This window comes from Phocoena sinus, chromosome 8 (genome assembly GCF_008692025.1).
Source record: "Phocoena sinus isolate mPhoSin1 chromosome 8, mPhoSin1.pri, whole genome shotgun sequence".
NCBI classification, from domain to species: domain Eukaryota; kingdom Metazoa; phylum Chordata; class Mammalia; order Artiodactyla; family Phocoenidae; genus Phocoena; species Phocoena sinus.
In genome coordinates, this window is record NC_045770.1 from 101,250,740 (window position 1) to 101,278,430 (window position 27,691).

At 48.5% G+C, this 27,691-nt stretch overlaps 2 protein-coding genes across 2 annotated transcripts; both read right to left on the reverse strand.

The window, feature by feature from the left end:
- Positions 1-576: 576 nt before the first annotated feature.
- Positions 577-10,735, reverse strand: EEF1G (eukaryotic translation elongation factor 1 gamma). The gene is made up of 10 exons (XM_032640801.1): positions 10,581-10,735; positions 9,320-9,478; positions 8,569-8,632; positions 8,270-8,412; positions 7,617-7,760; positions 5,819-5,948; positions 5,230-5,434; positions 1,272-1,444; positions 1,054-1,178; positions 577-814 (listed from the first exon to the last, which is right to left on the reverse strand). The coding sequence occupies exons 1-10, from the start codon at positions 10,590-10,592 to the stop codon at positions 656-658; spliced, it is 1,314 nt and encodes a 437-aa protein (XP_032496692.1). The 5' UTR covers positions 10,593-10,735; the 3' UTR covers positions 577-655.
- Positions 10,736-11,326: 591 nt separating this feature from the next.
- Positions 11,327-26,909, reverse strand: TUT1 (terminal uridylyl transferase 1, U6 snRNA-specific). The gene is made up of 9 exons (XM_032640798.1): positions 26,755-26,909; positions 24,952-25,142; positions 16,476-16,791; positions 16,191-16,291; positions 14,473-14,942; positions 13,795-13,904; positions 13,516-13,626; positions 13,241-13,333; positions 11,327-12,870 (listed from the first exon to the last, which is right to left on the reverse strand). Exons 1-9 carry the CDS (start codon positions 26,834-26,836, stop codon positions 11,726-11,728), a joined length of 2,619 nt encoding a protein of 872 aa, XP_032496689.1. The 5' UTR covers positions 26,837-26,909; the 3' UTR covers positions 11,327-11,725.
- Between the last annotated feature and the right edge of the window lie 782 nt (positions 26,910-27,691).

A 27,691-nucleotide genomic window follows, 5' to 3' on the forward strand; every position in this document is an offset into this window, starting at 1 on the left:
CCTGTCTCCACCACCTAAGATGTGTGATCACAGGCAAGTTGCTTAAATCTCTGAACCCCACTTCCTTGTTAGAAAGTAGGGATACCCTAGAGATGATCTGCAGCCAGGTTAGGGGCCACAGGCCGGTATCTGTTCCAAGGAGTCTCTTCTCGCTGTTTGTCTGAAGTGTTGAAACTATGACTCTTGGGATACGGCTGCTGCCCCACCTCACAGGTCAGTTGCGGGAAGTAGTGTTAAGTCGCTCTGCATGCTGTGCTCTCACACAATCGGCAGGTATTCTCCCCCTTCACGTGGGAAGGTCTGGAGTTAGGTAGTTGCAAAAGCCCCGTGCCACCACCTCCTAACTACATCCAATCTCTCCCAGCTAGGCTAGAAGATGGTCATCACAGGAGAGGCAAGGCAATTAAAAAAATAAAATAAAAAAATCAAAACTGAGGAGAGGCCTCTCTTTCTGCTCTTCTGAAGACTTCTCTCCTGCACAGGGAGGTCCTGCAGGTATACACAACACCCTGCTTCAACATATCTACTCCCCTTTGAAGAAGCCATCACCCACAAAGGAGGCAGGGCAGGAGAGGGTTCGATGTTCAGTTTCCTTTAATGACCCCCATTCTCCCTGAAGGGCAGGTGCGGGCAGCTAGGCGATGGCAGGAGATGTTCACTTGAAGATCTTGCCCTGATTGAAGGCTTTGCCCACATGCTGGAAGGCCCCATCCCAGGAAAAGTATTCTCGAACCAGCGTCTGGGTCTCCTCGCTGCTGGGATCCAGTTTCCGCCATGTGTATGACTCATAGTCCACCTGCCAATCTGGACTCAGCTGGGGAGGAAAAGCCAGGTAGAAGCATGTGGTCAGGCTATTGGCCGCTGCCCCACACCTGCTATTTCCAGCTCAGACACCCGTCATCAGACCCCAGGACTCCTGCGAACATGACAGCTCCTTCGTGGACACATTCCTTGAACTCTCTGGAATGCCCACCGGCTCAGGAATACGAGTGCACTTCCCAAATCCTCGCCCCGCCCTAAAGAGACAAGACCCCTCCCCTGCACCTTCCTCACCGGAAAGGCAAGCTCCTGGCCTCGGAAGACCCAGACTCCGGAAATGGAGCTGCTATTGTTGGTTCCAAACAGAATGACACTGGCAAAGGCATTCTTCCTCAGTTTGTCCAATCGCTGGAACATTCCTGAAGGGCAAGGAAGAACATTCAGCCTTTGAAATCATGTCACCCACCACCTTGTCTCCTCCCTTCCTCTTCCCAGAGCTACCCTCTGCTCACCAGTGATGAGGTTGCAGCTCATGAAGGTCTGGGTGAGCTCTTCAGGGAAGCGGTACTCGGAGTACCACAGGGACCAGCCATCTTTATCAAAGTGCTCCCAAAAGTACGGCAGCGCCACGGAGAGTGTGTCCTCGTTGGAGTACTTGCGCTTAAATTCATCCAACACAAAGGTACTGAATGAAGGAAAAAAAGCAAGGAGATCAAGGTGGAGAAGGTCCTACTGCGGCAACGTTGCCATGCTAAGAGAAACTAAGGGCATTTCCACTCAAATATACTGCGTTAAAGGTAGGGTCACTGGATTGGCAGATGTGTATCACCTTCCAAGGGAGGAGAGCTGGGGGGTATGAAAGGCGCCCAGGGCATTCCCGTATCCCCCCACCCCCAGCCTAAATATGCTTGGCACGTGGAGGGTGGGGCCCAGGAGCTGCCCGAAGAAAGACACGGCGAGCTGCTGCCCCCTGGTGGAGACTCACAGCGAGGACTCCTTTTTTTTTTTTTTCCTGGCCGGCCCCTCCCCGGGCTCTTATCCAAGAGTCACCCTCAGTTCCTGACTCACCCAAGTCGCTGCCCCCACCCCTCCCCACGACACAGGCCTCTTCAGGTTACACACACTATAATATGACGGCAATGTAAGTGAATGTTTGCAAAGGGCCTCCACCCCAAATCCTACACCCGTGTCCTTTAGTTACTCTGCTCAGAAACAAGTTCAGGTGATCTTTGAAGCAATCTGGCACACTGATCCAAGGATGCCAGCTTCAGAAGAGGAGAGGTGCCTCCCCCCATGGTAGGGCTTCTGTTTGTTTTTTTTTTTTCTTTCCTTCCAAATATAAAAACACATACTGACTGAAGAAAATCACTCACTATGCCAGCAAACAAGATAACTAATATTTTAATGTATTTCCCACTAGCAATTTTCCAAAGATGATGCATGTAATTCTGTGCCTTACACAATTTGCTCACTTAATACTGCCTGGCTATCAAGAATGTTTTGCAGATGTTTTAATGGCTAAATAATCTTCTGCATGAATGTGCCATAAATCTATTAAACCCCCTTATACTGAATGTTTAATTGGTTCAGTTATTCATTAGCATATAATTAATGTCAACAAACCCTAGAGTCAGAGAATGTTACCATCCCTCCCTTTACCAATAAGGTTAAGTGGTGTGACTTGCTCACTGCTACAATGCAGCAAAGCAGAGAATCTGTCCTTTAACTCGAGGTCCCAGGTTCCTTCCCAAATGCACATCAGAGACCTCATCTGAGGTGCTTTACTTCCTCAACCACCCAAAAAGTAGGGCTGGGAGGGACTTCCCTGGTGGTCCAGTGGTTAAGACCTCACCTTCCAATGCAGGGGGTGTGGGTTCGATCCCTGGTTGGGGAGCTAAGATCCCACATACCTCAGGGCCAAAAAACCAAAACATAAAACAGAAGCAATATTGTAACAAATGCAGTAAAAAAAAAAAAAAAAAAAAAAAATTAGGGCTGGGGAGTTTTTCTTCACTCTCTCCTGAGCTGCTTGAACTTTATTATTTATGACCATGTGTCCATTTTTCTCCCCAAACTGACCACAGTTGGAAGACTGGGATTGATAGATGTATAAAATGGATAACTAATAAGAACCTGCTGTATAAAAAAATAAATAAAATTTAAAAAAAACCAAACAAATGACCACAGGCTTAGGGTAGCTGGAAGGTCTTAAAAGGACTAAAATTAACTCTGGACAAATGAGTCTTGTCTTTGAAGACATCACTTTTGAGTCATTAAGAATCCTGGGGAAAATCATCTTGGCAGCCCAGGAGTACACCATGGTAATGTAACGAATTAAGTACTAATAAGCACTCCCAAATGATACAAAAGAAAACAAAAGAAGTGCTGGGGCTTCCCTGGTGGCGCAGTGGTTAAAAATCCACCTGCCAGTGAACTTTTGTAGTGTTGGAAATGTTTTAAAATTTAATTTTTGTGGTTACACAGACCTATAAATTTAGTTAAAGGCATTGACCTATATACTTATAATGACAGAATTTTATTTTATTTTATTTTTTTTCCTTTGCGGTACGCAGGCCTCTGTTGTGGCCTCTCCCGTTGCGGAGCACAGGCTCCGGACGCACAGGCTCAGCGGCCATGGCTCATCGGCCCAACCACTCCGCGGCATGCGGGATCTTCCCGGCTGGGGCACGAACTCGTGTCCCCTGCATCGGCAGGCGGACTCTCAACCACTGCGCCACCAGGGAAGCCTTAACGACTGAATTTTATATGGAAAATTATACTTCGTAATGGAAATTATACTTCATAATGGAAATTATACTTCAATAAAACTGTTAAAAAAAAAAAAAGAATCCACCTGCCAATGCAGGGCTCACGGGTTCAAGCCCTGGTCCAGGAAGATACCACATGCCACGGAGCAACTAAGCCCGTGAGTCACAACTACTGAGCCTGCGTGCCACAACTACTGAAACCCACGCGCCTAGAGCCTGTGCTCCGCAACGAGAAGCCATCGCAATGAGAAGCCCGCGCACCGCAACGAAGAGTAGCCCCCGCTTGCTGCAACTAGAGAAAGCCTGTGAGCAGCAACGAAGACCCAACACGGCCAAAAAATTAAAAAATTTATTTTTTAAAAAAATGCTAAGCTTATTAAAGATTTTAAGTTTACTGCCTGCTTTATTTTCTGCCCAGTGTACAGACCCAATATACATGAATATCTCTAGCTATTAGCAGTACCTGTGTTACAAGGGTGTACATAATTTGGGTTGGTTATCATAGCTTACTTACAGATACCAAAAATCCTGCTCACTCTTGACCTGCCCCTGTGCTAGATTCAAGGTAATCACTTTGGTTCAGAAAGGCATATATCCTTAAAAAGCAGCTGCGTTAGGAGCCTTCTTGTATGAAGTGCCTGGGAGTAAGAGCTCTCAGCTACACCCCAAGTTGCTCCCCAAATGGGGAAGCAGCGGTTCCTAATGGCAACCATCCAGTACTAGGTCGCTTACAAGTCCACATACTTCTTATTATGCCTACCACCAGTGCGCGCTCCTTCATCCCAAATACAAACCACTACAAAATGGGGAGGTCAAACTGCTGCATCCCAACAAACCAACTAGTGAAAGGATAGATGGCTTTAGGAAAGGCAGAATGGGCCAAGAAAAACAGAAAAGCGAACTAAGTGACGTGACCGTGGAAAAGACATTTCTCATATCGCTTGAAATTCTAATAAGATGACCCAGAGCAGTGACCGAAGAAAGATTTGATGGTAAACAACTGGGCAAGTACTGGCTGTCCCACTTTTTTCACACTAAAAATCCCTTTACTGTATTCTTTCTTCCAGGAACCCCTATGGTGACTGAGAAGAGGACACAGACGACCACCCCATATACTTCCTTCTCCTTGTGGGCTTTAACTCCCCCACGCTGGGAAACAATAAACCAGACAGACACTACGTAGCCATGGTCATCATCCTTTCTCTTAAAGTGAGCGATTTTTATACAGGCTGATGCATCAAAACAGCAAAAAGACAATCAGAGGACACTGACATGGTGTCCACTGCCTCAGCAAAGCCAGCAGAGCAGAGCAGATGGAGGCTCTCTGCACTTTCTTCCTTCCCGCGCCCCTCAGTGTACTAGTTCCGAGCGTTCTCAATCTCAAATCCTAACGTGCGCACGCGAGACCAATCAATTCACCTCCACACCGGATTCTGGGCCCGGGGCCCACGTGCTTTCTTTGCTAGAAAGGGAGTTCTGATATCCTCAAATACCAGATGCATTAGGAACGTGTTTGCTACTTTCAAAGGTCACCCAACCCTTGACGGTAAAGTCAGGAAGCTGCTTTATTTGCAACTAAAATACATCTTTCAATTTTGTATGCACAACCTAAAATCCTAGGCCCTAGCAGTACGAGGGGGATGCACAGAGGTGAGCACAGGCCCTCCTGGGCCCCACGCCCCCTACCCTCCACCATCCGTACCTCTTGGGCAGGTGAGCAAAGGGATCCTTGGCCTTCGGCTCAGCAGCCAGCGCCTGCTCACATTCATCCAGCTCCTCCTCGGGAGCAGGGGCAGCTGCCTTCTTCTCCTCTTTCCGCTCGGCCTGGGGCTTCTGCTTCTCTTCTCGAGAAGCTTTCTCTTTCCGTGGGGTGTCCTTTTTAGGCTGGCTCTCTGCAAACTTTTTAGCTGGTGCAAAGGGAAGGAGAAAAGTCAACGTCTGGTCTCTTTCCACAACCCTCCCAAGCCAGGCACAAGCAAAGTAACGGAGGAAAGCTGCTGGGCGGGAGCTAAGGGATCTGACGCTACACCGCCACCACCTCACAGTGCATCCTGAGCAAGAATGCAACCCTCAGCAACACAGACACGTGCATGATTCTACACATTAACACAAATGAGCGGGAGCACGTGTGTGCAGAAGACAAGCATCACCAAATACTAGCTGCTACGTGCGATGCCCTACGTTCTGTGGGTCCACATAACCCAAAAGCTAGACGGGAAGTCAACGGGTTAAGACTGAGCAAACCAGTCCCCTGACCCTGCCGGCACGCTCCCCTACCTCCTCAGACTTACCATCAAATTGGGCCATTTTCTCACAGAGTTTCACCTCCCCCAAGACCGCCCGGAACTGGGGCTGGTTAATGCAGGTGAGGAACCAGCGGTTTGTATTAGGGAAGGCCTGGCGGAAAGAAGGCTCCAGAACCTGCCAGGATGCAAGAGTGGACATAAACTCAGCGGAGGGAAAAATCCTGACGAGTTTCCAGTCAGAGCCCCTTGTTTCTTTCCACACCAAAGCTCCAGCTTCCTTTCAGCCCCCAGGACACCAGCTTTCCCTGGAGGGCTACTGCCCACTTACCTTACTAATCTCTCTCCTGCAGTCCAATCCAATTTAATGGATGCTTGGTCCCACCCTCTATTCACCCGGTAGGAATATTTATATTGTGCCTTACTCCTTTTACAAAGCCATTTCATACCTATAATTTCACGTGTCAATAGAACTTAAAAGGCTGGGGACCAACAGAGAACTACGAACTATTCACTTTGCCAAGCAAATAATGAAAACTATCTATGTGAACTATGTGATATGTGAGAGATATATACATGCATCATCAAACTTCAGAAAGTAAATATTCAACAGCAAAAAAGTTTATTTCAGAATAACAGGGTGCTTAAACTTGGCTTCGTGAAAAATTCATCTACCATTTTTTCGGTTTGCCAAGATCAGAGGGAAAATAATCCTGTCAAGGATACATCGCAGCCAGCTCTGTAGTGCTGGTTCTGCAGTACTTGGGTTCAAATCCTACTCCACAACTTCCGGGCTACATTTCTTTCACCCACACAACAAGCAAAGACTCACTAAGGTTGTCCTTGTTATGCCCTGGCACAGGCTCTGACACGAAGTAGGTGCTTTTTTCTTTGCTGTTATCCCATTACTATTCTGGTCCAGCAACAGTCCAAGAGCTGCTGTTTAGGAACCAGCAATATGCCATCCTTAACCCAATAACCTCAACAGTGATTATTCCTACCTTGATTTTATGGCTTCCACAGTGGGGAAAAAGAGGACTAAATGAATCCACACACACCCTCCCCCCAACAACCAGTAAGTACTGAAGCCAAGAACTGATCCTAGTTCTGCCTCCAAAGATCTTGATGCTGAAGCTATCACCTCTACCTCTGTCTTCACAACTAAGCACAACCGGGCAACCTGAGAAACATGGGAACAAACTAAACGTATTAGCTGCCAAACAAATTAAGGGCAACAGAACAGGATCAAACTTCTCAGGAGGGAAAGCAGTCGTGGTGTAAGAAGACAGGGTAGAGGGTCTGTGGAAAAAAGAGAACCAGGCACTTTCTTGACATAAGAGAAGCCATTTTTGGCCTAAGCCATTTTGTGAGCTGAACCTGCCTGTAATACTTGTCCTTGAACAGGTCTTTGTAATTAATGATCTTAAGGGAACAAAAGAATGCAGAAACTGGGAATTCCCTGGTGGTCGGGTAGTTAGGACTCCGCACTTCCACTGCAGGGGGCACGGGTTCGATCCCTAGTCGGGGAACTAAGATCCTGCATGCTGCATGACGTAGCAAAAAAAAAAAAAAAAAAAACCAGGTCTTCCCTGGTGGCGCCGCGGTTGAGAGTCCGCCTGCCGATGCAGGGGACACGGGTGCGTGGCCCGGTCCGGGAAGATCCCACATGCCGCGGAGCGGCGCCCAGTTTTCCGTTAACACTGGTACTCAATCCTGGAATTCCTAAAGACTAGCTGTTGCCTCAGACTCCCTCACATCAGCAGGATACAAATAACCTGGCAGGCCTGTCCCTCTGTTTCTAATCCCCACCTACCCTCTGTCAAGCCAGATTCTTTACAAACTTCACCTGTTTATAAAGCCACAACAGGGTGCAGACAACTGTGATGTCAGCCAGCGTCACACGTTCGCCCACCAGAAAAGTCCTTGTCTTCAAGTGAGCATCCAGCAGCCCCAGAATTCGCCTCACCTCCTCCTTTGCATTCTCTGTGGCCTATTGATTTAAAATGATCAGACTTGGCAGTGGGTACCAAACCTTGTCCCTGCCCTTCTCCCCCAGTGATAGAACTAAGGTAGCTATTCCACTGAGTCCTGGCTCCTTCCAAATGTATCGCAAATGAAGCTCTCAACGTTAACTTTCTTCATGGCGCAGTCCGGCTTCATTTCCCACTGCACTGATCGTAGGCATGTATCTTTGAATTTTAGAAAGAACCTTAGAGGTCATCTGGTCTAACCACTCCCTTACCATTTGGTACAACCTTTCTAGAGCAGAGGCCTCTCCTCTGGCCACTCAGACCTCCCACCTCCACTGGGTCTGTCTGACAAAGAATCCATATACCATCAACAGCCCAGCGCTCCCAAGTGAAAGCTCAAAGATTAGGTATTTATTATCCACATATTCTTGGCATCACCCTTCCTCAATCTTTTTTATTTCTTCCTCCCTGATACTGAGGAGCTGACGCCACCCCTGCTCTTGGTTTCTCCCCAAGTTCCAAGGCTCACCTGCTTGCTGTGGTGCATGATGCCCAAGGTGGGGAACACCCAGGTACTGGCTGGGGGAACTATGTCGCTATCAGCAAAGCTCACCCACTGCACCACCTGGGCTGCTGCTTCGGGAGTACTTCCCCGCAGCTCCTCGTTGCTCACTGCAGAGGCGGAACATAAAGGTCAGAACTTTGGGGCTGTGTCAAAGCCAGTGCAGGTCCCTGAAAATTCCTCTCCTTGCCCGCTCCAGCTCCCTTCACCCTCTCCTGCACCCCATCACCTCCAGACCTTCCCATTCCCCAGCCACTGCAGATTACCATAGTAGGCAATGGCATTGCTCTCGAACACACAGAATCCATCGTCACCCTCAAAGGCTGGAACCTGGGGACAAAGCAGTCATAAGTAAATACACAGCAGTTTCTCACTAGTCATGCCCCGGGACTCAATCGTTTTGAATAAAGTTTTTTATATAAGGCTGAGAACCCTTGCTGACCAAACTCTTGACACTATCTGAAACTCAAGAACCAAAACTGTATGAGTAACTTGCCATCCCCTACAATCTGAACTCACATAAGAGACCCCCAAATTTTAGATGTTAGATATTTGTATATAATCTCAGTCAAATAAGCAAAAGGCAAGAAACCCGAGTCTGATATTCCTGTCTATATTATCCCAAGTATTATAGTACTCCCCCACTGCACTTGATCTCTTCTACGTGTAGCATGGTTATTTACCTATCTCTGTAAGCCTCTTGGGGCAAGAATTCTACTCATAGCAAACATTTGATCTATTTGCACTGAGATTAGTCAAAACTGATCCTCTCTCCCACAAATAAAAAGAAGCCTGTGAATTTCATAAGAAATGACTGAATAGCTCTGTACTATTTTTAACAACAAATAAATCACAACTGTCTCAAAATAAAAGTTTTTAAGTCTCTGAAGCGTGGAAAAAAAAAAAAAGTAACATGGAAAGCTCTCTTTTAAAGATGGAGGTCATCTTCAGAGTGATGGAATCTCAGTTCTCCTTGGGTTCTCAGGACCAGAGCTCCCTCTCCACTTCCCTACTCACCTTGCCAGCAGGAAATTTACGGAGAAACTCGGGGGTACGGTTGGTTTGGCCAAAATGGAAGTGGGGTGGTGCGGACAGCACGCGGACCTGAGCCCCGCTGTACTGAGCGGCAATGAGGGCCTTGAAGGCCCTCCAGTTTTCAGGATATGTGTACAGGGTCTGTGGGGAAAAGGCGGGGAATAAGCCATTAATGACTAGAAGGGTCCCAGTCCTAAGTGTTACCCGGGAACAACTTCCCCGAGTAATCCCAATCTGTTTCGACTCACTCTTTTACTCCCTTTGGTGAACCAGGTTAGTTCTTCAGTATCTGCAGTCTTGTGTAATCAGAGTCCTCCAAAATACGAGGACAGAACTACACACCAACTGCTAAATAAAGCTTGTTGACAGACGTGACCTTCCGTAAGGACGTCTCTGGAAGCGTTCTCTTCCCCTCAAATACACCTCTAAGAAATGCAGAACTTGTAGCTCCCTCAGATTCCATCTGCCGACAAATACACACCCCTCCCTTCCCAGAGCCCTTGTTCATTCATTGATGGTCACTGAGTGCCTGCTTACTCTACTGAGCCGCTCACCCTTCAAAAGCATCACCCTTGTTTCCAAGACACACACACCAACCAAGACATTTCCAAGTCCCCCTCCGAACAGCCACGAAGAGACCGAATGGCATCTTCTCTTTCTAAGCCAACTCCGTCTCCCTAAAAAACCTTTCATTCCTTGTCACGCGTACCATCCCTCCGGTCCTGTCCCGCAGTGAGTTCCCAGGGATTTCCTTCTCTCCTTCTATTAACGTGGCCAGCGGGGTCCAACTGGTCTGACTCCAGCGTCCGGAGACTCCTCTCGCTGCCAAACCTCCCCGCAGGACGACCCTTAACCGTGGCCCGCCGTACGTGCCCACAAAGACCCTCCTCTTCCCCTGTCCCTCCTGTTGCCCCACAAAACGGTCGCAAAAGTTCTGTCAACCTGCCCGGATCCCACGTCTCGAGAAGGCAACGAACCGAACTCCGTTCTCAGGTCCCAGACTGCCAGGATCTGGCATCCCTTTTCTCTTCTACCCCAGACCCTTCCACCTCTTTGGCCTCCCAGAGCCCCAGCCTCAGTTCCCCTCCGGGGCCTGGAAGCCCTACTCTCCAACAGTACGATCTCTAGACCCCGGATCAGTTCCCCACTCGGCTCCAGAAACCCTCTGACGCCGGCTGGACCCACTCCGGCAGAGGATGGCGTCGGATAGGGTGACCTGGATTGCCAGAGCCGGCAAACTTACCCCAGCCGCCATGGTGATTCCGCAGAGAAAGGGGGTGGGGCCCTCCGCGCTGCCGCAAAGTAAGCCGTCAGGGAGAGAACGGTGGGGGTGGGGGGGAGGGGAGAGCCGTGGAGAAACAGCAGCCGGAAAGCGAGGACGGCAGAGAGGGCTTACGCACGACAGTTCGGTATCCCGCGGCAGCTGAAAGGAAACAGGAGGTGGGGCCTGGGGCCTGCGCGGAAAAAGCTCGCGCCTGCGCGGTGAGGGGGGGTCCAATCCGAGTCCCGACATGGAGGTAGAAGGCGCGGAGGGTTGGGGAGACTGTGAGAACTAGCTGGAAAGCCGGCCCTCTGCAGCTACGTGGCAGAGCTGCCAGCCCGGCATCGCGCCGGGCCCCAGAGGCGTTTCCCTCCGGGTCGCGGGGCCCGCGGTGATTTGTTGGAGGTCCTGCCAGACCCCCGAACATCGTGGTTGTGTGACACTCATAGGAGCGGAAGCAACTGCGTGGAGGTGGCGAGGTGCCACGTTCCTTTTGTTCCGGCTCTTTCTAGAGGAGAGCTTGTACCTCTAACCCGAGCCCAAGTCCGAAGCCCTCTGTAAAAGAGGTTTTTTGCCATTAAACGACCTTGCAGCTCAAGGATGCTGTTACTGCCTAATAGAGGAGCTAGTCCTCGGGCCTGCAACAAGGGAGGGGCTGAGGGAGAACCCAGCCACGTCCTGTCACCCGGGAAGGGCTGACGATTCAATGGATGGGTCGCCCTTTACCCATGCTCAGATCTGAACCCAATTTAAGAACAGAATGAATTCTATTAAGTGAGAGAATGAAGAACCCTGAAGCCGAATTTCAAGCCCTGTCACCATTCACAACTCTGGGCAGTAAGGTAAATGTGGAAGCAAACTTGGTACTTCCCAGGTGCTGCTCAAGCCACCCACCCAGCACTCCATCTTTCCAGAACTCTACTGAGTGGGTCCAGGTGCCAAACACACACTCCTCCTGGGCTCTGAAGGAAACATACTGAGAGACCTATTTTAGGGTGGCGAGAGAGGGTTACCTGTGAGAGGCTGCATTAAGCACTGGGGGGAAGGAGGATTATTACCAGGTGGAAATTAGCAGAAACTAGCGTTTATTAAACTAGCAGCTTTATTGCCCTTTAGGGTCCCCATCTTCACTTGAGCAGGTTTCGAAGTGCTTGAGGGAGGAAAACCTGTAAGAAATGATGGAGATCAGGGAACAGGCCTTGAGAATCCCGGAGTGGGGTCACAGTGAGAGCCTGGTTAGCCTGGGAGACAGACACCACGAAGGTCAGGAGTGGCTCGGCCCCTGGCGTCTGTTCAGTACCACTCAGGCCTCGCAGCTGCCGGGTGACCTGAGCCTCAGTTGCCAGCCACTCTGCTCCTGTGCCAGCACCAGCTCCACCTCCTTCCTTGATTTGCTGCAAGCGTCTTCGGGCACGCCGCCGCCCCTGCCACACTCGGTGGCACAAGGCACAGCGCCAGCCCACTGAGGAGAGCAACGCCCCCTTCCCTGCCTCGGCCTGAGACCCTTCTCGGGCTGCCTCAGGTCCTCCGGGCCCCTGCTCAGCCAGCGCTGCGAGGCCTGACCGCCCCTCTTCTCCAGTGCCTAGATGCTTTCCGGTCATCGGGGCCAGCTCCCCTGGCTGCCCAGGGCTCCTCATGGCCCAGTCTTGCACTGACTCTCCAGCCTCTATCGCCATTTCTTCCACCCCATCTTCACCGTGGCCCCCTGCACGTCCCTGCTGTTCCTCCTGCCCCCCCTCACAGCTTTTCTGTCCGTCTAGTTTCAATCTTTTGCTTGTCCCTCCCTGGGGAGGCTCCCCAGTTCCACCTCCCTCTGACCGCAGTCTCTTGGTTCCCTGTTCTATATGGCACCCCAAAGCCTGCTGTAACACCTGGGCCAGGGCAGCAGTGAGCTGGGTGAAGGGAGCGGGGGGTAAGGGGATGGGTGTTGCAGACAGCAGGGAGCTAGGGGAGCTGGGCTGCAGAAGGGGAAGCAGCCCCCAGTCCCGACCCCGGGAGGAACGGCACTGGTACTGGAGGCTTCGGCAGTAACTGGCTGCCGCTTGGCAGCAGTTCTGTAGCCGCCCGACCACCCGGCTGGTCACATTGGCTGCCACGTTGTGAGTCAGGTCAAAGGGGTCCTGGAGATTCATGGGACCGAGGCGCAGACCCTCCCAGAGATTAGAGGGCAGGCCCCCTGCCACAGGCAGTGCCTGACCCTCCCGCAGGGACAGCAGTGAGCCACGAAGATCCCAACAAGAGACGCAGGAGAAGAACTGGACCAGCAGGGAACCTGGAGGAACAGAAAACCCAGGGAAAAGGGGTCACCTGGAGGCCAGAAGTGAGATCAGCCCTGTGCCAGAGCCATTCCCTTAGCTGGACTTTCTTTTTCCCTCCCAAGTGGCTCAGAAGAGTGCCAGAGCCAGGCTCCTCTGATCCCTATAAACAAGAGATCAAACCTCTCTCCCGTGATGCCCCCAGATACTGCCCCTTCCCCTTGCCAGCAGCATGACCTTGGGCAAGCCACTTAATCACTCCAAGGCATGGTTTCTTCGTCTGTTAAGTAGCAGTAACAATATTAGCTATCCCACGAGGTTGCTGTGTGCCAGTAACTGTGTCATTAGCACCATTTATTAGTCCTCTCCCAGGCTCCCCAAACTCACTCGGGGGCTCCTTATTGGTGCTGGGCTCCAGTCTCGAGGCATCCCTGGGAAAACTACAGTCCCAGCCATCAACCTCCACCTGTTCGCCCTCACCTATGAAAGTAAAAAAGGTGAGGGTGAGCCTGGAAGCAGGAAGACTAAGGGGGGGCGGGGGAGGGTGGATATGGGAGTGATAGCAGAGATCTCATTCCCAGGGAAGCTCAATATGACTAAGTGAGATGAAGAAGAGAGATGAAGCTCACGAGACAGAGCGGATGGAGGCCGGGCTACTGTACCTGCTTTCTGGGTGAGCTGGGACACAGTGGGCAACACAGGAGGGTCCCTGGTCTGAAGGAAATAGATCACGAGCAAGGTCAGGGCGTAGTTATTGAGAAGTGGACCACTCCCTGGGTAAATAATCAATTAATTCCGGTTAGATTAGAGCCGGTTCTGATCCCCTCCTTGGCAGTTTTCACAACCCTGGTTCCTGTACCTGCCACCTTCCTTCTCTCCCTGAGTCCCTGCCTCTGCCCCGACACGAACACAGCCCCAAGGCTGTCCTGATTCATTCTCACCTGACAGCCCTCGACCCTGAGCCCAGCAGCGCAGAGTGTACACAAGGGGCCGTACTCGCCCATCCAGCTCAGAGCAGAGGCTCAGGAAGCGGGAGTTATGCAGGGCCAGCCTGGGACAGAGGGGGGGACAAGGGTGTTAGGGCTCAGGAACCTATCACCCCCAGCTCTTATTCCAGGCTTGTGCAATGGGGGCCAGCTGGAAGAAGGCCAACAGAGGGTTTCCCGAGTTTTCTGACATGGTCTGGAGAGAGTATGTACAAAAGAACATCAAACGTGTCTGGGAAACACTACATCCTATAAATGTCTTAGTTACAGAGCATGTTATTGTAAGACTGATCAGAGCCTTTACTATGCAAAGAAAGATAGGAAGGGAGGGAGAGGGAGGAAAGAGGAAGTGGGGGAGAGGGAGGGAAGGGAGAAACCTGCCTGTGTTTAACTCAGCATTTCCCAATGCTGAAAATTATTCAACCATGGAACTCTTTCCTAAATCCTTAAAAACAGTATCCCAAGAAACACACTTTCCAAACATTGAAATGAAAGCCAGACATGAGATGAGCATCAGAAAGAGAGACAGGACCAAATAAGGACAACCTCAAGGCTCAGCTGGTGCAGGGCACCCTCCTCAACCTCCCCAGAGTGCCCATCTGGCCTTCCCCGCCACCCCGCAAACAAAGGTACCGGTTACTGAGGGAGATGTCACCGTGGAGACCTGAAGGCCGATGGCAGAACTTGACCACAGGGCGTCGGGCAGATGGCACAGTTTGGACTCGGTACACTCCAGGGACACAGCGCCGAAGAATGGATCCCACCAGCTCCAGCATGGCTCCCCCTTCTACTTTCTCCCCCTTCAGGGCCTCTGCCAGTTCCATGGCCTTCCCCAGGTCCCCCTCTCCCTGGTCCTCCTGCAGTGGCGAGGATGGAGGCAGGGACTGGGGAGAGGCGAGGGTCTCAGAGGCCAAAGCAGAGTCTGGAGTCCGGGGTGCCAGGGAGGAGGAAGGGACTTCACAGTCCAGGGCTTCAGAGTCTTGGGGAGAAGCTGGAGGCTGTGAGTCTGGAGGGGAGGCTGGGATGCAGGCCAGGGCTTGAGGATCCAGTGGGGATGCAAGGGCTGAGTCCAGGGATGGAGATTCTGCAGCCTTTGGGGCTGGCTGTGGATGGAAACGAGCTGAGTAACTGCCTCACATGCGGTCCCCTAACCGGGGAACATTCCATCCCTAAGATATATCTATTACTGCTTATTATGTGCCAGGCTCTATTCTAAAGGCTTTATAAATATCAACTCATTTAACCTTCACAAGCTTTTTTTTTTTTGCAGTACACGGGCCTCTCACTGTTGTGGCCTCTTCCATTGTGGAGCAAAGGCTCCGGACACGCAGGCTCAGCGGCCATGGCCCACGGGCCCAGCCGCTCCACGGCACGTGGGATCTTCCCAGACCGGGGCACGAACCCGTGTCCCTTGCATCGGCAGGCGGACTCTCAACCACTGCGCCACCAGTGAAGCCCTCACAAGCCTTTTTAAAAATTAACCGTTTAATGCCATAAAATAAACGGTCAGTATTTTACAAGAACGTTATTGTCATGAAAAACAAAACAAGGCAGAGGAACCGTTCCAGATTAAATAAGACTAAAAAGGGAATTCCCTGGTGGTCCAGTGGTTAGGAATCCAGTGCGCTTCCACTGCAGGGGGCACGGGTTCAATACCTGGTGGGGGAACTAAGATCCGTAAGCTGTGAGGTGCAGCAAGAAAAAAACCTTTTGTGGGGCTTCCCTGGTGGCGCAGTGATTGAGAGTCTGCGTGCTAATGCAGGGGACATGGGTTCGTGCCCCGGTCCGGGAAGATCCCACATGCCGCGGAGCGGCTGGGCCCGTGAGCCATGGCTGCTGAGCCTGTGCGTCTGGAGAGACCACAGCAGTAAGAGGCCCGCGTACCGCAAAAAAAAAAAAAAAAAAAAAAAAAAAAACCTTTTGTGGGCGAGAGGTATATGGGAACTCTGTACTTTCTGCTCAATTTTGTTATGAACCTAAAACAGCTCTAAAAAATAGTCTATTTAAAAAATAATGACCCTTTCCTATTCCCAAGGCAGGATCTGTACATTAGATGTTAGAAAACACTGATAAGCAAAAACATAACCCATTATCTCCCCGAATAAGATATTATACATGCTATTTTGAAATCTGTTTTTTTCCCTGTTACAAATGCCATTTATCCCATGTTGATTCATTTTATCCTATCCAATATCCATACATATTCACATTTCTCCAATTATAATAACCCTTTCAGGCAGGTCCTATTACCCCCATTTTATAGATGAGGAATTAAGGCACGAGAGGTCAAGTGTTTGCCCAGACATGACCATTTCCACTGACTCTTCACAGCTGCCTCCATGGTCACATACCTGGGGCTCGTCCAAGTCCCCCAGATCCAGGAAGAGGTCAAGATCACAGCCATGGACGTCAAAGCTGTTTATGGAAGAGCCGAAAGGATGGACCACACAGCCTGGGTGCCAAGCAGAGAATAAAGGTCAAGAGACACTGTAGGGAGTAAGTGGTGGAAGAATAAAATGGGGCACAAAGATGGAAAAGCAGGCAAATGAACACCACTAGCTGAGGGAGGACTGGGCATGCAAACACAGGGGAGGGAGGACAGGGAAGGCTCAGACACAGTGAGGGAGGTGACGCACCAGGGAAGAACTCTGTGAAGACCTCCTGCACCAGGGCCACCACGAGGCTCCGAAGCTGCCGCTCAGCCTCAGACAGCTCCCTCAGCCCCACAAGCTTCGCCATTTGTGCCTCCACGTCCGGGGCCTCCGCTAGTGCTTTTGCCAGCTGGTAACTGTCGGGGGCCACTCCTTTGGGGGACTTGGAGGCTGGGCTCTGGAACTCTTTCTGCTCCCGTGGCCGGACCCTCAGGCGATGTCCTCCCAAGCTGTGCTGGGGCTGTGAGAGAACAGCTTCCCGGGCACCCACGTCCCCCATCTCCACAATGGCAAACACTCCCTGTCAAACCACAACAGGGACAATGATGATGGTTTTAGAACCTAGAATCCAAACACATGGTCTGACAGTGGGTGAGAATCTTTAAAATAGGGACCACCATATAAATTGGGAAATTTGTTTGCTGTTTCCATAACATCAGAGAACATATTTATTTAGGCCACGCCTCGAGGCTTATGGGATCTTAGTTCCCCTACCAGGGATTGAACCCACGCCCTCGGCAGCGAAAGCGTGGAGTCCTAATCACTGGACCGCCAGGGAATTCCCACCAGGGAACATATTTAGAAAAGCAATTATCTCCTTCACTCAAATCGCATACATTTTATTCTCACCCAGCCTGCCTCTGAAAAACCTCATTTTACCTATTTTATAAAACCCCCGTCTTCCCAATGACATTTCACTGGTAATACTATGACTCACTCCCTAACTTTTCCTGCTTTAATTAGACTCTTTTAATATTAAGAATCCATGTAGGGTCTTCCCTGGTGGTGCAGTGGTTGGGAGTCCACCTGCCGATGCGGGGGACGCGGGTTCGTGCCCCGGTCCGGGAGGATCCCACATGCCACGGAGCGGCTGGGCCCGTGAGCCACGGCCGCTGGGCCTGCACGTCCGGAGCCTGTGCTCCGCAGTGGGAGGGGCCGCAGCGGTGAGAGGCCCGTGTACCGCAAAAAAAAAAAAAAGAATCCATGTAATGATCACTGTGTTAGGCATAAACATATAAACCCTATCTTCAACAAACTTACCAGCAATATGACAGCACTGCTGCTATGATTTGGTTGAGTTTAATGATATTCATTGGGTCATTTTTTTTTTTAAGGTAAAACGTTAGCAGGAGCAGAAAAAATATAACTGCTCTGGCAAAAGCCCATATTTTTTTATATTTTCTTCAGTGGTAAAGCTAGAACCTCATCCTGCTTATACAAAGGTACTCTCTACAGTAATCAAGACAGTGTGGTACTAGTGACAAAACTTTAGCTAAACTCACTAAGAAAAAAAAGAGAGAAGCCTCTGATAGATAAAATCAGAAATGAAAGAGGAGAAATAATAACGGATACCACAGAAATACAAAGGGTAAGAGAATATTATGAATATGAAAAGCTATACACCAACAAACCTACAAAGGGACAACCTAGAAGAAAGGGACAAATTCTTAGAATCACACAACCTTCAAAGACTGAATCATGAAGAAATGGAAAACCTGAATAGACTGATTACGAGTAAGGAGAATGAAACAGTAATCAAAAAGTTTCCCAAAAAACAAAAGTCCAGGACCATCAAAGACTTAATACCTACCCTTCTCAAACTATTCCAAAATATTGAAGAGGAAGGAACGCTTCCTAACCTTTTTTTTTTTTTGGTGGGGGGTTCGCGGGCCTCTCACTGTTGTGGCCTCTCCCGTCGTTGCGGAGCACAGGCTCCGGACGCACAGGCTCAGTGGCCATGGCTCACGGGCCCAGCCGCTCCACAGCATGTGGGATCTTCCCGGACCAGGGCACGAACCCATGTCCCCTGCATCGGCAGGCGGACTCTCAACCACTGCACCACCAGGGAAGCCCCCTAACTTATTTTTACAAGGCCAACATCACCGATACCAAAACCATACAAAGACAACACAAAAAAAGAAAACTACAGGCTAATATCTCTTGGGAACATAGATGCAAAAATGCTCAACAAAGTATTAGCAAATACAATACAATAATACCTTAAAAGGATCAAACACACCATCAAGTGGGATGCAGGGATGGTTCAACAACCATGAATCAATCAACAAGACACATACTTTAACAAACTGAAAAATAAAAATAGGATCATCTCAGTAGATGTAGAAAAAGCATTTGACAAGATTCATTACCCATTTATGATAAAAACTCAATAAAATGGGTAGAGAAGGAATGCATCTCAATATAAGAAAACTCATATATGACAAACCCATCGCTAACATCATACTCAATGGTGAAAATCTGAAAGCTATCAGGAACAAGACAAGGATGCCCACTCTCACCACTCTTATTCAAAACAGTATTGAAGTCCTAGCCAGATCAATTAGACAAGAAAAAGAAATAAAAGGCATCAAATTGGGAAGGAGAAGCAAAACCATCACGATTTGCAGTTGACATGACTTTATATATAGAAAACCTTAAAGACTCTACCAAAACCCACTAGAAATAATAAATGAATACAGTAAAGTTGCAGGGTACAAAAATCTGTTCTCTTTCTATAGGCTAACAATCAGCCAGCATAAAGAAAAATTAAGAAAACTATTTACGATCATAACAAAAAGAATAAAATACCTAGGAATAAACTTTAAGGAGGTGAAAGACATATACACTGAAAACTATAAGACCTTGTTGAAAGAAACTGAAGAAAACACAAATAAATAGAAAAACATTCCATGTTCATGGATTGGAAGAACTGACATTGTCAAAATGTCCTAAGGCATTCTACAGATTCAATGCAATCCCTATCAAAATCCCAAGGAGGGCTTCCCTGGTGGTGCAGTGGTTGAGAGTCCACCTGCTGATGCAGGGGACATGGGTTCGTGCCCCGGTCCGGGAAGATCCCACATGCCGCGGAGTGGCTAGGCCCATGAGCCATGGCCGCTGAGGCTGCACGTCTGGAGCCTGTGCTCCGCAATGGGAGAGGCCACAACAGTGAGAGGCCCGCGTACCTCAAAAAAAAAAAAAACAAAAAAAACCCAAGGACATTTTTCACAAAAACAGAACAAAAAATTCTAAAATTTATAGGAACCACAAAAGACCCCAAATAGCCAAAGCAATCCTGAGAAAAAAGAACAAAACTGGAGGTATCACACTCCCTGATTTCAAACTATATTACAAAATCATAATAAGCAAAACAGCATGGTACTGGCAGAAAAACAGACACACAGATAGATCAATGGAACAGAACTGAGAGCCCAGAAATAAACCCACATGTATATGGACAATTAATTTACAACAAGGAGCAAAGAACATACAATGGAGTAAGAACAGTCTCTTCAATAAACAGTGTTCAGAAAACTTGACAGCCACATGCAAAAAATGAAACTAGATCACTATCTCACACCACACACAAAAATAAACTCAAAATAGATTAAAGACTTGAATGTAACACTTGAAACCATAAAACTCCTAGAAGAAAACACTGGCAGTAAGCTCTTTGATACTGTTCTTAATATCTTTCTAGATATGTCTCCTCAAGCAAGAGAAACAAAAGCAAAAGCAAAAATAAACAAATGGGACGACATCAAACTAAAAAACTTCTGCACAACAAAGGAAACAATCAATAAAATAAAAAGACAACCCACCAAGTGGGAGAAGATATTTGCAAATGATATATCTGATAATGGGCTGATATCCAAAATATATAAAGAACTTATACAACTCAACCAAAATTTTAAAAACAGACTGGACTTCCCTGGTGGCACAGTGGTTAAGAATCCGCCTGTCAACGCAGGGGACATGGATTTGAGCCCTGGTCCGGGAAGATCCCACATGCCACAGAGCAACTAAGCCCATGCGCCACAACTACTGAGCCTGTGTTCTAGAGCCCGCAAGCCACAACTACTGAGCCCACGTGCCACAACTAATGAAGCCAGCGCGCCTAGAGCCCATGCTCCACAACAAGAGAAGCCACCGCAAGGAAGAGTAGCCCCCGCCTGCCACAACTAGAGAAAGCCCGTGCACAGCAATAAAGACCCAACACAGCCAAAACTAAAAAGATTTAAAAAAAAAAAAAAAAACTACAATGAGATATCACTTCATGCCTATTAGAATGGCTATTATCAAAAAGGCAAGAAATAAGTCTTGGCGAGGATGTGGAGAAAAGGGAACCCTCGTGCACTGTTGGGAATATAAAGTGGTGTAGCCGCTATGGAAAACAGTATGGAGATTCCTCAAAAAAATTAATACTAAAATTACCATTCAATCCAGCAATTCCACTCCTGGGTTATTATACAAAGAAAACGAAAACGCTAATTTGAAAAGATATATGAGGGCTTCCCTGGTGGCACAGTGGTTGAGAGTTCGCCTGCCGATGCAGGGGACACGGGTTCGTGCCCCGGTCTGGGAAGATCCCACGTGCCGCGGAGCAGCTGGGCCCGTGAGCCATGGCCGCTGAGCCTGCGTGTCCAGAGCCTGTGCTCCACAACGGGAGAGGCCACAACAGTGAGAGGCCCGTGTACAGGAAAAAAAAAAAAAAAAAGATATATGCACCCCTATGTTCACTGCGGCATTATTTACAATAGCCAAGGTATGGAAACAACCTAAGTGCCCCTGAATGGATGAATGGACAAAGAAGATGAGGTGTATATATACAATAGAATATTACTCAGCTACTGAAAAAGAAATCTTGCCATTTGCAATAACATGGACTTTGACGGTATTATGCTAAGCGAAATGAGTTAAGACAAAGAAAGACAAATACCATATGATTTCCCTTATATATGGAATATAAAAAACAAACAAAAAATAAAATAAATGAACAGGGACTTCCCTGGTGGTCCAGTGGGTAAGACCCCACACTCCCAGTGCAGGGGGCTGGGATCAAGCCCTGGTCGGGGAACTAGATCCTGCATGCATGCCACAACTAAGAAGTCCGCATGCTACAACTAAAAGATCCCACGTGCCTCAACAAAGATCCTGCGTGCTGCAACTAAGACCCAGTGCAGCCAAAATAAATAAGTAAATAAATAAAGTTTTTTAAAAAATTAAGTACTATATGTACCATAAAAACATCTATTAAATAAATAAATAAATGAACAAACCAAACAAAAACAGACACATAGATACAGAGAGGAGTAGTGATTATCAGAGGGGAAGAAGCAGAGCAAAATGCGTAAAGGGGATCAACTGTATGGTGATGGATGGAAACTAAATTTTTGGTGGTGACCATACTGTAGGGTATACAGAAATAGAAGTATAATGTTGTACACATAAAATTTATATAATGCTACAAACCAACGTTACCTCAATTAAAAAAAACTTTTTTTTTGGCCATGCTGCACAGCTCACGGGATCTTAGTCCCCTGACTAGGGATTGAACCCAGGCCCTGACAGCCAAAGCGCTGAGTCCTAACCACGGTACCACCAGGAAATTCCCAAACAATTTTTTAATTAAAAAAAAAAAAAGACAGTGTGGTACTGGCATAGAGATAGACATTCACGACTTCCCTGGTGGTGCAGTGGTTAAGAATCCACCTGCCAAGGCAGGGGACACAGGTTCGAGCCCTGGTCCAGGAAGATCCCACATGCTGCAGTGCAACTATGCCCACGAGCCACAACTACTGAAGCCCACGCTCCTGAGCCCATGCTCTGCAACAAAGAGAAGCCACCGCAATGAGATGCCTGTGCACCACAACGAAGGGTTAGCCCCTGCTCGCCACAACTAGAGAAAGCCCGCATGCAGCAACGAAGACCCAACGCAGCCAAAAATTAATTATTTTTTTTTCAAAAAAGACAGACATTCAGATGAAGAGAATGTAATTGAGACTCCAGAAATTAACTCGTACATCTATGACCAACTGATTTTCAACAAAGGTGTTAAGACCATTCAATGGGAAAAGAACAGTCTTCTCAACTGGGATAACTGGATAATCACACGTAAAAGAATGATGTTGGACCCCTACCTCATGCCATATACAAAAATTAACCAGGGGGATGGCTTCACCAGCACACAGGCCTGAATCACAATTGGAGAATGACAGATAATAGATTCACAGTTTCTTTTTGGGGTGATAAAAAACATTCTGGAATTAGATCATATGATGGTTGCAGAATCTTCCAAATATACTAACAACCAGTGAATTATATATCTTAATAATATATAATATCAACTGACAATACAAGGAGGGGAAAAAGAAAAGGGGGTCCCCTGTCTACCCTCACTTCTACCCTATGTCAAACAGCACAAAGAACCAAAGTGAAACTAAGGAGAAAGGCAGCCACTTGGGCCTGCCCAAGTGCATCTTCTGATTCTGAGGCATCACACAGCTCAACAGACTGCAGTGCAACACCAAGTTTGCAGCCGAAACCCCAGCTAGCAATTAGGTGTCTGCCTGGCCTTGTCTGTGTGCACGTATTTCTCTCAAGAACTGCACAAAGGGCATCAGGGAGGGCGGGATAAGCAGATTCAGAAGGATGTATCCCGGCCATTTTTCTCCTCTCAATACCAGCATCCCCAACTACAGCCACTATTTACTGAGGTCTTTTTTTTTTTTTTTTTTAGGCCGCGCTGTGTGGTACACAAGATCTTAGTTCCACGACCAGGGACTGAACCCGTGCCCCCGAGGGCTTATTATTAACCGAACAGTTCACGTAAGCTATCTCGAAGTCTCATAAGATTCGTACAACAAGGTATGTATTATTATTCCCTTTTTACAAATTAAGCAGCTGAAACTCAGAGAGGTTAAGTAACTCGTGACTGCCTCCCAAGTAGGGACTCCCCCAAATCTCCAACTTCCCCAGTGATGATCTCAAGGAAATGTGGTGGAGATTAAATAAGATATACAGTACTTAGGGCTTCCCTGGTGGCGCAGTGGTTGAGAGTCCGCCTGCCGAAGCAGGGGACACGGGTTCGTGCCCCGGTCCGAGAAGATCCCACATGCCGCGGAGCGGCTGGGCCCGTGAGCCATGGCCGCTGAGCCTGCGCGTCCGGAGCCTGTGCTCCGCAACGGGAGAGGCCGCAACAGTGAGAGGCCCGCGTACCGCAAAAAAAAAAAAAAAAAAAAAAAAGATATACGGTACTTAGCATATAATTGGTGCATAATAATTGCTCCATAAAAATTTTAGTCATTATTGTTATAATTATTGATAGAAGCCTCAAAAACTTGAGGTTTAAGTTCAGGAAAAGATCTTTCTTTACAATTGAAATAAATATGAACAAAAATGGTGGCATTGAGCTTTCTGAAGAAGTCACCTGGGACAGACACTGCCAATTGCCCACCCAATATACATTCTCCCAACTTCCTTACTAACAGAACCCTGCTTTTTGCTCAGAGGGGCAAAGTGCCCAGCTAAAAAAACTTCATTTCCCAGGCTTCCCTGTAGCTAGGAGTAACCAGGCGATAGACAGAGTTCTGGACGATGAAATATGAGATGTCTGCTGAAGAGGCCTCTGAGAAATATTTTCCTGGGAAATAAAGAAAGCGGGGGAAGGGATCAGACTCAGATGACCCTAGCCTTTGATAGTCTGCCCTTCATCCTGCTGCTGCTGCTTGTCGAAGATGTGGAACCAGCATAATCACAACTATGAAGTGAGAGCCATATGCCAATAATGACAGAGCAGGAAAACAGTAAAATCGTGGATGGCCCAGGTCTGGACTTCTTGTTATAAGAGAACAACTGAACCCTGTTTGTTTAAACCATTGTGAGTCGGTTGCTGAATGCAATTTCTAAGAAAAACAGACCCCACGGCGTGGTAAAAGAAGACCTGAGCTGCTAAGTAGATTTGGGATCATCTAAGCCCACAAAACCAGAGTGTAGCCTCAGAGCTACAATATGACCACGGAGCACATCACCACAACGGCAAACTTTTTCCAGGGGACTAGAGAGACTCTGACAAAAGGTCGGCATGGAAGCAAGACAAAAAGGACCACAAAGAACAAGTCTGTTTGTCTTGCATTGTCCCGAGGACAAGGGTGTTCTGACCGGATGACCTCAGTACCTTTCAGCATAAGTTAATAAACTGCTAGCTGGTTTATCAACCAGTTTCTTGAAGGGTTAGGATAGATCTCCCAACGGTGTGGTCTTAAAGCACCCACTTCACTGTAGTAGTTACTCATTTAATTGTCTACTTCCTCCACTAGACTGTAAGGTCTGTGCAAGCAGGGACCATGACTAACCTATGCACTACTCAGAATGCAGTTCTAAGCAGTGCCTAGTACAAAGTTAGCAGCTAATAAATATTTGGCAAATAAAAGACTGACTGAATAAATAAATGACCAACAAGTTCCCCAGTGACTAATTCTGACGAACTGATAAAATCCAAGCAGGGGTGGGGGGGCGAGGGTGAGAGACTCACAAAGCTGGACTAGCCCAAGTACTGGAGTGTCCACCAAGGGTAGCCACATTAGGAACCAGCAGAAACAGGCTGCTCGTCTCCCACCCCATTTCTTCTGGTGTGCAGGACACCTGACTCATTCTTCACCCCCAGAGCCACCCACTCTACCTTGTCCTTGTCCATGACAACACTGGCCACAGGTCCAAACGCCTGGAAGTACTCAGAGAGCTGAGTAGAACCCACATCCCGGGGAAAGCCACTGACAAACACGCTTCGAAGTCCCTGGGCCTTTCGAGCAGCTCGTAGTTCTACCAGGTGCCGGTGCTTTCGGCCTCCCAGGTGGGCCTCTAGGCTGGGTCCTGCAAAGACAAACGTGAGGACAAAAACATCCGAATTGCTCTTCAGTGTACCTACCCCGACTTTTTTCTCGGCATACCTAGATCCTACTGACTCTTCCAAGCCATAGAAAATGTGACATTTGAATGACAAAGTCCTGGCTCCTTGCAGCTTCCTCTCTTGTCCATTTGTCTATATAAAGCATTTTAAGTGGTTCCCAGGAGAACTGGCTGTACACAAGTATTTCTTTTTTTTTTTCAATTTCTTTTTTTTTTTTTTTTGGCTGCATTGGGTCTTTGTTGCAGTGTGAGGACTTCTCATTGCAGTGGCTTCTCTTGTTGTGGAGCGCGGGCTCTAGGCGCACGGGTTTCAGTAGTTGTGGCACATGGACTCAGTAGCTGTGGCTCGCAAGCTCTAGAGTGCAGGCTCAGTAGTTGTGGTGCACGGGCTTAGTTGCTCTACATCGTGTGGGATCTTCCCGGACCAGGGCTGGAACCTGTGTTCCCTGCATTGGCAGGCGGATTCTTAACCAGTGCGCCACCGAGGAAGCCCCACAAGTATTTCTTAAACCATCTACAAGTGCTAGGTAGAGCAACACCTGCACACTATAAAGAAATTAACAGGTAACTTATCTAGGTCATTTATAGAAGAACTAAATAAATCAGGACCCTAGACTATTTATCATTTCTGGGTATATTATAGAGATTACAAGCGCAGGATCAGAAGTCACACTACCCAGAATCAAATCCCAGCTGTCAAGCTGTGCGAAATCTTGGGCAACTTACTTAACCTCGCTGTTCATGTCTCCTCAGGTATAAAACGGAGATAATAATAGTACCTACCACGTTGATATTATTCATATATAGCACTTGCCTGAGAGTCTGGTACATGGCGAATGCGGGAAAACTTAGCTGATTTTTAATTTTTTATTACATTTTGAGTCAGCTGCTTGATGTCACCAGTGTATATGTGGGGCCACAGAAGACTATCCTGGATTTCTGGCTTGCCCTACTGGACAAGTGGTAGTGCCATTCACAAAGGAAAAGAATGAAAGATCATGTTTAGGGGAGATTATGATTCCAGACTTCAAAAGTGGAATATGAGGTTTCTTTGAGCCTCTCGCGCTGTCATAAAAGGACCTTGTCTCCTTTTCCAAACCCACGTTCCAAACATGCATACCATGCTACTTCACCCATCTCTGCCTTTGGGAAGCTCCTCTGTAGGGCTTCCCTCGCTTAATTACTACCTTCTCTGTGACCCTGCAGCTTTCCAAACACATCTATAGGATACTGAAATTGCTTCCATCTCTAGGTGGTGAGCTCCTTCATCTCTAAATCCCCTCTGCCCGCTCTAGAGCCCAGCGGAGTAGCAGGCACAAAGGGAATATCCAATAGATGACGGTTAAAGAGGAAATAAAATAACGAAACTTCTGTCGTCGAGATTTCGGATACTGGGAAGCTGGGGTGTAAGGTGGTGGGACTCTCCCCCACTCTGTAATCCCTTCGGACAGCGGAGAGAAAACGGAGGTGAGACCCTACCAACCGACTTGGCAAGAACTAGGACCTATAACCCTAACTTTCGCTAGGACCCAAAGACGAAAGCCCATAAACACCCCCCTCACTAGCCACCGCTTACGGTTGGCCGTAGTGACGTGGCAGAGGCAGCAGCGGAAACCCCCGCGAGGCAGCGGTTCGACATCCGAATCCACCGCAGCCATCACAACTGTCCGGTACTAACAAAATGCAACCTCTTCGGCCACGACCGGAACTCGCTTCTACAAATTGCAACATGCTGGGAAGCAACTTCCGCCCGTCCGATAGGAAGTGACGTAGCCGTCGCCCAATCGCGCGGTACACTCCTCCGAAAACCGAGCTCTTTCCGCTCAAGGTTCCGTTTCCAGCCCGACTTAAGTCTCTACCAGCTTTAGGAATACCATCTACGATGCTTATCTGCATGCGGTAAGCCAATTGGTGTGCTCTGAGCTGTTCAGACGTTGATTGGCCCAAAGGTCATGAATATTCATAAGGCAGCCACTGCGTGTGCCGGGTTTCTTGCCGGGCCCGCTGCTTGACGGCAGGCGATTTCCCTGCTGGGTGGTCGAGAGCAGGTTGTGTCCTCCGTCATCGGGTAGTAGAGGCTGTATCCTCAACCCCATATTTACCTAGTGAATAAAGGCGGATCCTCCACAAAGCCCGCACTGTCCCTAGACTCCTAACCTCCTCAGGGCTGTTACCCTCTCCCTCTGCCGTCGGTCCTCTCCCAGAATGGGAGTTCTGCAACCTCTCCCTAACCCTGGTTGGGGAGCTCTGCCCCCACCGGGCACCTTCCGCACTCCACGGGCTACAGCCAGATCGCCTCTCTTCCGCGTAAGCGGGTTGCGTGGAGTGCACCCACCAGGAGCCAGAGCCACCGGCCCACTTAAAGGCATTTAGCAGAACCTGCTATGGTGGCATTTGAGTGAAGACACTGGAGGGTGCTGCTTCCCCCTAGAATGTTATAGTGGTCAGTTCCTCCCTACACTACCAAGGTGTTGGCTCAGGCCAGGAAGGGAGGAAGAGAGCTAGGGAGGCCC